Source organism: Rhinolophus hipposideros (assembly GCF_964194185.1).
Source record: "Rhinolophus hipposideros genome assembly, chromosome: 24".
NCBI classification, from domain to species: domain Eukaryota; kingdom Metazoa; phylum Chordata; class Mammalia; order Chiroptera; family Rhinolophidae; genus Rhinolophus; species Rhinolophus hipposideros.
In genome coordinates, this window is record NC_138070.1 from 16,151,642 (window position 1) to 16,163,768 (window position 12,127).

General features: G+C 48.6%; 1 protein-coding gene across 5 annotated transcripts in view; it reads right to left on the bottom strand.

Annotated features, from left to right (window-relative positions):
* Positions 1-12,127, bottom strand: part of TPST2 (tyrosylprotein sulfotransferase 2) — a 50,243-nt gene that overhangs the window by 16,641 nt on the left and 21,475 nt on the right. Inside the window, exon 2 of one of the 5 annotated variants that reach the window (XM_081036611.1) lies at positions 3,824-3,994. The exons of the other annotated variants lie outside the window; for them this stretch is intronic. Coding sequence (XP_080892737.1) covers positions 3,824-3,963 — 140 coding nt within the window. The 5' untranslated portion in view covers positions 3,964-3,994. The remainder of the gene's footprint in view (positions 1-3,823; positions 3,995-12,127) is intronic. 5 annotated transcript variants of the gene reach the window in all.

Below are 12,127 nucleotides of genomic sequence, written 5' to 3' on the forward strand. Positions count from 1 at the left end.
CATCGAGCCCCTGCATCTCTGATAACCCATTTTACTGATGGGGCACTTGAGGCCCACGAGGGGAAATCATTTCACAGAATCACACGTTGAGTCTGAGACTCAACTTCCCTCCTCTCTGTCCCATTTCACGAGGTAGAGTGGTTAAGAACAGTTCTGGAGTTGGACAACCCGCTGACTACATGGCCTGTCACTCCACCGAGCCTCAGTTTTCCCTTTCTGTAAAAGGTGCTATTGGGAGGTTTCGACAAGATAATAGCAAGTGCTCAAAAATCTCGGCTATTATTTTATTCGTACCGTGATGAAAATAAGGGGGGTGGAGGCTTTTACAGCATTTCCTGGTCCTCTCTCTCTTCCTACTCTGACTGCTCACTTCTATGCAGTTTTTTAAATCCTTGAACGCCCAATTAGTACATCTAAACCCAGATGGTGAAGGGTTCCCAGGTGTCACCACAGCAACCAGCTCCCTCCCTGCCCCACCTCCAAGCTACAGAATACACAGGCCTGGCACTTCTGGGACATGGATGGCCAATGATGGGAGGCCTGCCTCTTGGAACAAATAAGAACAATTAGGGACCAGGCACTTTCAGGGGCCAGATGGCTCCGGCCCAGCTGCCCTTGAGCAGCCCCTGAAATGCCAGAGAGTTCAGCCTTGCAGGGAGAAGGGACAAGGGCTGTCAGAGCCTTTAGTCACTTCGAACTCCGCGTCCAAAGTGGGAGCACGAACCACTCATTTAAACACCTAGGTATTTAAATTTAAAGTAAAATTAAACAAAATGTAAAATTCAGCTCCTCATTTGCACTGGCCACATTTCACGTGCCCGGCAGCGACTCTACTGAACAGTGCCTATCTAGAATGGGCTGGGCAAACGGTGGCCCAGGGGCCAAATCTACCCCTGGGCCTGTTTTTCTGTCTGGCCTACCAGCTGAGAATGGCTTTTACTTTTTTTTTTTTTTTTTAAAGGGAAAGGGGGGGAGGGAAGAAAGAGAAGCAGCAACAACAATACCCCTGTACACTGCACAAAACCGGAAATATTTACTCTTTGGCCATTGATAGGAAACGTTTGCTGACTCCAATCCCATCATTTGCACGAAGTTCTGTCGGACAGCGCTGACTTAAAAGACAAATGAGAGGCATGGGGATGGAGGTCAAAGAGTCCCCTTTTTATTATAGGCGGAGCAGCCGCGTTTATTATGTACCACGGTGTATTTAACACCAGGCCAAGGGCTTTCCATGCCCTGTGTCATTTTATCCTCACAACAGCCCCGCGGGGGTCGAGGGGGGGGGCGGTGAGGGCCCTGGTTCTCCAATGTATGGAATGATAAAGGTCATGTGGGTGGGTGCCAGGTGAGCATGACTTTGCCAAAAAGCGAACACCAAATCAATCCAAGCAACCAGCAAACAAAACAAACCACAGGTTTAAAAAAAAAAAAAAAAAAAAAAGACAAGAAGGAAACAGGTTCAAAATGCCACCAGGGGTGGTGTTCTGATGGTAGGTGATAATATTTTGCTCCGAAAAACATACTTTCATGGTGCTGTCATACTGTCTTTCTACATAATATTTTCTATGTAATATAAATACTTTCTATATAACATAAAATGACCAGTATTTTTACAAATTATGTGTCAGGCACAGTAGGGGGGCAGACTGTTCGGGCTCAAATCCCAGCTCCACCAGCCCTGGCTGTGTGACCTTGGCAAGTCACTTACTGTTTCTGAGCCTCAGTTTCCTTACCTGTAAAAAGGGGGTAACAATGTCTCACAGGAGGTGCACATGTGGCACCTGGGCCCTTGAAACCAGGGCCACTGTGGCCACTGTGAACCAGGAACTTGCCTCATAGAGGCGCTGGGAGGTGTAAATAAGAACAGTGCCCGGCACACAGTGTGTGCTCTTTACATGTTGGCTTACGTTTTCTAATTCCTGCCTCAGTAGAAACTTTTAAGATGGGGGGTTTTATCCCCACTTGATAGGTGAGGAGATCGAAGCTCTGAGAGTTGAAGTGTTGAGCAGAAGCCCCCCAACTAGTCAGAGGAAAAGCCAGTTTCCAAATCTGGCTCTGTCCCCAAGAGGACATGCTGCGCATTGCATCATGGCGGCTCATAAAATGGGGGCAGCAGGAGAGGATGGGAGGGGGCTTTGCTAGCTCTTTCCATTGGCCCATCGGCTGCCCTGAGTGACCACTGGAAGGGAGGGGAGGGGGAAAAGGGCTGTTCAATCTTTGAGATCCCTTTAGACCCAGATTCATTCATTCCCATATGTTTACTGAGCACCTATTATGTGCCAGGCACTGATGAAGACGCTGGGACACGCCAGGGGCAGCACAGAGGCCCCGCCCTCACGGAGCTGACATTCTAGTGCGGAGCAAGGAGATCAGCATGTGAGATAGTCATTACACCTGTGACAGATACTTGGAAGGAAATGCCCCTGGTGGTAGGGGGAACCATGCCCTGGGGAGTGGGGGGGATCATAGAAAGAGGTGATCTTTACAATGAGACCACACAGATTTGGGTTCAAACTCATTTGAACTTTCTGAGCATTTCTCAGCAGATCAAGAGGTTCCCAAGACGGGGGAGGGGGGCTGGAGCACACACTGCCAGGTAGCGTGGCGGGTCACTCACTTACAGAGTAGCCTTGGACGGGTGCCCAGTGCCCATATTCCCGAGCTCAGCCATCAGCCCTGCAAGCCCTCCTCATGGGAACCAGCTCCCAAACATTCCATCGCCATGGCTACCAACTACCCCTCTGGCCCCAACACTGTTCCTAGCCCCAACCCTCCCACGCTGAACTGCAGAGACCAAGTCTCTCTCTGATAGGACCTCTGGGGATCAGGGACTTCTGACCCACTCTGGCAGGAAACCAGCCAAGAAAAGCCTGCTAGGTTCCACGGGGGCAAGGGGAAGAGAAAAGTAATTATTCCGAGGTTCTGTACATGGCTTGAGCACAAGAGTGTGTGGAGTGGTTTAAGAGGCACGCAGAGAAGGCAGGCTGGCACACTGCCTCAAAAATGAGCTCGGGCTTATTGCGCACTATTGTGTGTGAGGTTCTGAGCTCAGGGACGCTGCATACATCACTGAATTTCCTCCTCTCACCCCCACCTATTACCCCACTTCACCCTCCATTATCAACCATCCATTTACCGGGCTCAGAGAGGTGGGGTCACCTGCTCAAGGCCACACACGTGGTAAGCAGGGGAGCCAGGAGGAAAATTGGAGTCTTTCTCCCTCTCTCTCTCCATAGCCCATGCTCCTGGATCTAGGATCTCTCTTTTCTGACTTACTTTGCATTTTTTACCTAAAATGATCAAGGCAGGCCCCCGACACCCCATGCTGCCCCACCTCCCATTTGGCCCAGTTCAGCATGGTTAGGCACAAGCTGCGGGTGGGAAATGATGAGGCCGGGGATCACATCTTGGCTCCCCCACTCAGAGTCTGGATTGTCCTGAGTCAATCTGGGGTGGCTCTCTTGAGTCTCATTGTTCTCGTCTAAGAAATGGCAATAACACCTGGAGGAGAGTCATGGGGATCTCCAAAACGTCCATCAGGCCTGGCCTGAGGTCAACCTGTAAAAATGCCAGTGCTGAATATTAAGACCATTGTCATCACAGCACAGGGACCGAGACTGAAAGGGACACATAACCTGAGAAACGAGTGGCCTGGTGAGGTGGGTCGGCACACTGTGTCTGTACACGGCCAGAAAGCCAATGATTTTGGTTCTTTGGTCAGTGGTCTCGTGTAGGTACTCCACTCAGCCTTTGTAGCAGGAGAGCAGCCCTAGGCAACAGATGCGGGAATGAGCCTGGCTGTGTTCCAGGAAAGACTACTTACAAAATCAGGCGATGAGCTAGCCTGCCAACCTCCTGGCCTGCAGGATGAGAAGACGTATCCTCGGAACTTGGGCAAGCCCAAGGAAAGCAAACGCAGTGAGCGGCGGTGAAGCCAGGGTGTAGTTTGGTTCTGGGCCCCATCTCGGAAGGGCCAGTAGGACTCACAGCCAGTCTTTGGTGGGTGAGAGAAAAATAAAAAACTCAGGAAAGCAAATAGTTTAAAAAAAAAAAAAGAAGAAGAAGAAGCATACGCATGCGCACAGAATCATCTGGCATCAGGTCTGCCATCAAGTAAAGACTTAAGGAAAGAGACTCGTACGCACCCGGCACTTTTCTGTACGGTTTGCCTCTAACAACCCTAGAAGACAAGGTACTATTATTAGCCCCATCTGACAGAAGGGAAAGCTGAGGCTCAGGGGAAGTGCTTGGTCTGAGGTCACACAGCTGGTATCTGGTTGAGTCTGAACTGGAACCTAGGTCTCCACTGCTAGAACCCAAGCTCTTAACCCCCTCCCCCCCCAATTCCCCACCCTGTCCAATACACAGATGGGAAAGCTATTTGTCCGACTCTGGGCCCTGGTCTCCAGGCTTCCTGCTTGGGAAAATGGGGCTCCCGCCTGGTAAACAATACAAACAGGAAAGGCCCAGAGTGACCTTCTGGGGGCCAGGGCCTCATATCTCTCTCTCTCTCTCTCTCTCTCTCTCTCTCTCTCTCTCTCTCTCTCTCTGTCACACACACACACACACACACACACACACACACACACACACACACACACGAGACCCTGTCTCCATTCCTCTGCAGAGAAGCTGCCAGACATGGAGGAATAAACCCTAGAGTAGTAGTCTACACATCTGGCTTGAAGGCCTGGTTCTGCTGAGCACTACCGTGTTTCCCCGAAAATAAGACCAGGTCTTACATTACTTTTTGCTCCAAAAGACGCATTAGGGCTTATGTTCAGGGGATGTCATCCTGAAAAATCATGTTAGGACTTATGGTTAGGTCCTTTCTGGTTAGGTCTTACTTTCGGGAAAATGCAGTAGCAATACAGCTCTGGAGGGGGAAGAGGGGGGGAGAAGGGAAAGGAAAGTGTTACCTAACTTCTCTGTGCCTTGGTTTCCTCATCTGTGAAATGGGGATGCTAATAGCAGTAGTGAGGATTAAATAAATGAACTGATGTACAGCACTCAGAACAGAGCTCTGTTACTATCCCAATTTCCTCCCTTTAGCATGGTCTCAAACTTCCCAGTGCATCAGCATCTCCTGAAATTGTTAAAAGACACAGCCCTGGCTGCTGCCCCCACAGATTCCAATTTGGAAGTTATGAGATGGGGCCCAGGGATCTGCATGACCAAGTGTGGTCCCTTCCTCCTGCTCTACGAAATACTGCTGAGGGCACTGAGTTCAGCATTTGAGGACTATTTCCTGGGCACCCACCCACACCAGGCAAGAGGAACGCAGTGCTCAGAGCGTGTGGGGGGTCAAAAGTTGGACAGGCCCACGTACAACGTGGGCTCGGCCACACATCAGCCGTGTGACTTTGACCCAGAGACTTCTCCTTGGTGCGCCTCATTTGCCTCACCTGCAGAATAAGCGTGCAAACAGCACCTGGCCAGGCGGCGTGAGGCTGGCACAGGGGTGAGCTAATGACATTAGCGACGATTACGCGTAGGTACTATTATTTCTCAGGACAGACAGGTCTGCCTTTAAGGAGTGCCACAGCAGCAGACACAGGAGAGGCAGGCCGGCCACACAGAGAGGGATGGACGTCACGAGGGGCATGTGCAGGGGCCTGTGGGAGCCCCGACCGCGGAACGCTGGAGTGGTCCAGGGACACACCTAACGGACAGACAGACGGACACCACTGCTGACCTCCCAAAACAACCCTGAGGGAGAAAGCTCCTCTCTGACCAGGCCACAAATAAGAAACACAGACAGGGGAGGTGGCTGCCCACGCTCACAGGTGCAGGACAGCTTGAACCTGGGTCTAATTAATTCTTCAACCTTTTTTGAGCCATGGACCCCTTCGGCCATCTGGTGAAATCTACGGGCTCTTTCCCAGAAGAGTGTTTTTATAGGGAATAAAATTCAGAGGGTTAAAAGGATACCAACTATAGTAAAATGTGGCTAAGAACACGGATAAAAAACTGCTGCGATGTAGTAACCCACACGCTCCTTGATTAGCACAATGAATAACAAGATGAGGGGCAGGCCTCACAAGGGCGGCCCTTTGCATGTGGTGATGAGAAGAGAGCCGCGCAGCAAGTGAAATGTGATGTAAAGATATACGTGGTTTCTCTTGGAGACCAGGGCCCACCTGCCACGATGTGTCACCTACTCTGACACCTGGAGGAAGTGTTAAATTGGGCCAAGAAAGATGTCATTTCCCCATCCTAATTCCTGAGTCCTTGGGGGCCATCCCCAGACCGTGGCTTCCGGGACCTCGGCAGGCGCCTGGGCTCCCATTCTGGCCCATTCCTGCCCATTTCCTCTCTGCACCATCAAACACAAGAGTGGCGGGGGTTTGTACCAGGGAAAACTTGATGGTATATTTGGAGCATGACTTGGGTGTTTTGATTTTGTTCAAAAAACATAAACGCAGGAAACAACAGAACTACTATGAAAGCAGCAAGGTGTCCACCCATGCTGGCACCACAGGCTGGCACGTGACCTCGGATATTCACTCAAGTCAGAAGTGAGTGGAGGACATTTGGGACAGGAGTGGAGTGACCTTGGCCCCAGATTCTGTACACATGGCCTCGAGGGAAACAGAACAAGCAGCCACCAGCAGAGGACGAGAGATGGACGAGAGACCATCTTAAAGGTGGACAGAGCCCCAGGCCTGTGGTCAGCCAGCTTGGGTGTGCTCTGCCTGTGCTCCAGACCCGGAGAGGCATCCTCTCCTTTCTCTGGGCCTCGGTTTCCTCATCTGTCAAATGGGGGCCAACAATTCTTACCAGCCAGGCTGCTGAGAGGCTTAAGGGAGATGGACGCTTCACCGTGAGGAAGACCAGTGGCTGTGGCTGATACAGTTCAATGATTTGAGAAATGCATGTCCCCTCCAAATCTGCTAGTTCGAAGTCAGCAACCGTGGGCAGGAGGGCAGGGAAAAGGTCAGCAGGGGCCAGGCTGTCCCAGGCCTTGACTGCTAAGTAAGGAGCCTAGGGTTATCCTGGGGCGGTAGGAAATTGGGAGTGCGGGTTGGGCTGGGGTCTGAGCGGGGGACACAGGCTCTCTTTGGAGTAGGACAGCTTAGAAGACGAGGGCTAGGGCCCAGGTAAGAGCTGCTGGGGGATCCAGGGAGCCACTTCAAAGACAGGAGGTGGGCAGGGAGAAGGGAGAAACATGAAAAGGAGCCAAATGCTCCTTTTGGAGCATTTGGGCCACAGGAGGTGACATGGAGGAAGGCTCCCATTCTATCCTCATAGCCTTTCTTGGGTGGGCCTCAGCTGTCACATGGAGAGAATCTGCTGGGAGGAGGAAAGGAGGGAGTGGCAGACAGGGCTTCGCCACCCTACGGAGAGCAACAGGTCTGCCTGGCAGGACCAGCGTGAGGACGTGAGGCCTTGTCCTCGCACGCAGCATTTACGGAGGTGCCCCCCAAATTCAGTAATCAAAAGCAATAATAGTTGAATGCAGTATTTTTGAATGAATACCCAAAACACTATGACGAACGAAAAATTAAAATTTTAGGGAGGATAAAAACATGGTACTCTGCCAAGCCACACTGGGCCCGAGACAGAAGGAAAAATCAGTATATTGATCCTGACTTTATTTAAAATTTTGATATATTGTTCATCATGGATATTTCTACATTGATTTAGATTTTTGTTGGTAACAGCTTTTTTGAGAGATAATTCACATGTCATACAATTCACCTATTTAAAGTGTACAATTCATGACAGTGGGGTAAAGACAGTCTATTCAATAAATGGTGCTGGGAAACCTGGACAGACACATGCAAAAAAATGAAGCTGGACCACCTCCTCACACCATATACAAAAATAAATTCAAAATAGCTTAAAGACTTAAATGTAAGATCTGAAACCATAAAATTCCTAGAAGAAAATATAGGAAGAAACTTTACAGACATTACCCGTAATAAGATTTTTATTGATATATCCCCTCAGGCAAGGGAAGCAGGAGAAAAAATAAACATGTGGGATTACATCAAACTAAAGTTTTTTTCACAGAAAAGGAAACCATCAATAAAACAAAAAGGCATCCTACTGATTGGGAAAAGATATTTGCCAATGATATATCCGATAAGGGTTAATATCTCAAATTTATAAAAAAACTCACTCAACTCAACTCCCAAAAAACAAACAACCCAATTAAAAAATGGACAGAGGACATGAAGAGACATTTTTCTAAAAAGGACATACAGATGGCAAACAGACATACGAAAAAATGTTCAACCTCACTAATCATTAGAGAAATGCAAATAAAAACCACAATGAGATACCACCTCACTCCAGTCAAAATGGCTATTATCAATAAATCAACAAACAACAAATGCTGGCGTGGATGTGGAGAAAAGGGAACCCTCGTGCACTGTTGGTGGGATTGCAGATTAGTGCAGCCTCTATGGAAAACAGTATGGAGGTACCTCAAAAATCTGAAAATGGAACTACCTTATGATCCAATAATTCCACTCCTACATATCTATCCGGAGAAATCCAAAACTGTAATTCAAAAAAATATATGCACCCCTATGTTTATTGCAGCTCTATACACAACAGCCAAGACATGGAAACAACCAAAATGCCCATCGGTAGGCGACTGGATTAAGAAACTGTGTTGTATTTATACAACGGAGTATTACGCAGCCATAAAGAAGAAAGAAGTATTACCATTTGCAACAACATGGATGGACCTAGAGAACATTATGTTAAGTGAAATAAGTCAGAGAAAGACAAATACCATATGATCTCAGTTATATGTGGAATCCAAAGAAAAGAATAAATGAATGAACTAATCAGAAACAATCTCAGAGACATAGAGGAAAAACTGAGGGTTGCTAGATGGGGGAGTGGGAATAAGGGGGAAGGTGAGGGGATTAGAAAGCACAATCAGCAACCACAAGAGGGCCACGGGAGTTTGAAAATTAATTTGGGGAAGTAATCAATAATGCTGTAAAGATTTTGTAGGGTATCTGATGGACACTTGTCTCGTTAGGGAGACCTCCTCAAGGATGATGTAGATGCCTGATCACGGCACTATACTCCTAAAGCTGAAGCTGAACAATAATGAATGTCAACTACAATTTTATATATATATATATACTTATATATTATATATATACTTACAAGAAGCGGAGTACAGCATAAGGAATAGAGACAGTGGAAATGTAATGGCTGTGTGCGATGTCAGAGGGGTAGTAGATAGGAGGAGGAGGGTTGTCACTGTGTGAGGGATATAAATGATAAATGTCTAACTATTACATTGTTTTGTGCACCTGAAACTAAAAAAAAAAGTGTGCAATCCAGCAGTTTTTAGTATATTCACACCATCACCACAATCACTTTTACAATGTTTTCATCACCCCCAAAACCTTCGACCTTTAGCTATCACCCCATCCCCGCCCTGGCAACCACTAATCTACTTTGTCTCTATGTATTTGCCTCTTCTGACGATTTCCTATCAATGGACTAGCTTCCTTCATTTAGCATGGTTTCAAGGTTCATCCATTGGTTTTGATTATTTTAAAATTTGCATTAAAATATTATTTACCTTGACTACTGAGCTTTTTGGCACTCCCTTCAATTTTGTACCTGAGGCACTCTAACCGCAGCCCTGCTGCCTGGGGCCCCACCAGGCCAAATCCGGGTTTCTACAAACCACAAATCAACACATGGTTCTGCTCACATCTGCACGCAGGAGTCAGGGAGCTCTGGAGCCCCTGAAGTCTCCTCAGCCTGCTTAGCAGGGGCTGCTGGGAGCCACTCAAGAAAACCCATGTCAAGTGGTGGAAACCGGTTCCCCACAAAGCTCCACTCATTCTGAAACTATACTGTCTCAACTCGCCCAGAAAAATTCTACTGCAACTTCTGCTTTGCAGGGCGCATTTATTGAGCTCTGGCTGTATATGCCTCTCCAGTCACTTCATTCCTTTTCCTCAAACAGTCAAGGTGCACCCACTAACACAGGCAGCAAGACGCGGAAAAAGGCAGGGGACAGGGGTCATGGGGCCCTGGAGCTGGGTTGATTTCTGCTGTTCCCTGGCTGGGCAGCTCTGAGCAAGACACTCAGCCTCTCTGGGCCTTGGTTTCCTCATCTGTTAAATGGGGCATACAGGGAGCTCTCCTCACAGGGCTGTTGAGAGGAAACAAGGACCGTCCTTGGTGAACTGTCACTTAGCAATGCAGGTGAATGGTCACTCATGCTCAGCGGGCGTGGAGCTAAGGGCCTTCTGAACACAGCACCAGCTGATGCTCCCAGCTGCCCTGGGAGGGACGCATAATGATGTCCCATTTAACGGATGAGGAAGCAGAGGCTCAGGGAAGTTAAGGACTTTGTCCACCACCACATAGCTAGAAGGGGCCAGGCCAGGATTTACACCGAGGTCTAACTCTAAAACACCGGGTCTAAAATCGAGCTGGCTTCATCTGCCGCGTCATGTGACAGGCTCTTCCATTCAAAGATCCCACGCCGGGTCCTTATGGGTTTAAGGGAGCATAACACACATGAACAGCTCCCCAGGGGGTACGAAAGCCCACCTCTGGGAACCCCCAGCCTTCCCTCTAGCTGTCCTGCGAGGTGGTGGGCACACCTCAGTCCTGTCTTTAGCCAAAGAGCACGTCCCTTCCACATAAAGTTTAGTCACCTCTGAGGGCAGGGAGGGGCTGGCCAGCCTGGAAAGGGACAGCAGAGAGTACTTCCCAGCCCCGGACATGGGGAAAGTGGGTTCCGATCTTAGCTGCACTGCCCTGCACAGCGCCGTGCAACCAGGACATGCCTCTTCCCTCTCCAGGACTCAGTTTCCCCACTGCTGACTTCCAGGGGGAGGCCCAACTCTGCCTCCCTCCCCTGCCCCACCTAACTTCGACGGCTAGAACCTGACTTGGTACTCTGGGTAAGATTTCACCTGAAAAAGGAGTTCATGGTTAACACTGACAAAAGTACAAAAAAGTGTCAGTTTTCTCTCCCGTGAAAGGACGCTGACAGCATCCGCCTCCATGGGTTGCTGAGAGGGAATAAGACAATATATCTGAAATGTTTACAGAAGCGCTGGACGCATGCTAACTCTCCAACACCCGTGGCCCAGAATGCCCCAACACGCCCAACTCTCTGAGACGTAAGCTGTGAAGGTGACTTTGGACGAGACTCTTAACCTCTCCAAATCTCAGAGTCCCCACCTGAAGATGGAATCTACTTTATAGGCTGTTGAGAGGGCACAACAGCTCAGGGTGACCATGGCAGGTAACCCGTCGCCTGGCACCCTGGACACTCTTAAGGAACAGAAACCACTGTATCCAAGGTCCCCCAGAATCCACAGGGAGAAGCCTTGGCCACCCATACTCTTAAAGCTTGGGGAAACCATCCAGCTAAGTCAGTCTGGATTTCACCCCAGACGGGCTGTGGAAAAGTCCTGCAGGCAGGTGCCTGTCTTGCCCAGGAGAAGGGGCTGTTTCCAGCAGGGACAGTCACCCTTTCTTTGGCCAACGCTGCACATCCAGCTACTGCCGCCCTTCTCCTAATTGGCTCTCCGTCCTTGGCCAGCACCCAGCTGGCCTGCCTCAAAGACACAGGGCACCATGAGAACACGGGAGGTGAGGCACATGGCAGGGTTGCCCAATGGTTAATACTTTCACCGCGTTAACTGATTTCAAGTTTTTCCCCCCAAAATGTGTCAAAATCCACAAAAAGGTTGATATTTTGACTATTTTATGCAGTTAAAAATAACATTTTGAGCTGCTTTGTATATAAATGACATAATTTTTATTTTAAACCTTTGTTATATGGTAATACATTTACCATTATATTGAATTTTAGCAAAAAAGACTCAAAACATACTCAGTGACATCAATTAGATTTAAGTATAGATAAATTAGAATCTAATGGCATGGCTGACATAAAGCATGTATTACGAAATGTTACACAACATGGCATACAAAACATCTGTGTCGTTGATAGTGCAAACCACAGGAAACCATTTAAAAATCTTGTAAATAAAGTCTTATAAATGGAAATATTCATTTGGATACAGCCGAACATTGCAGCAAAAAGGTTAATGCCATGAGTGGAGGGCTCAGGAGAGGCTGCCTCTGCCAAGGACAGGCCATAAGACCTGGGTTTGCTTAA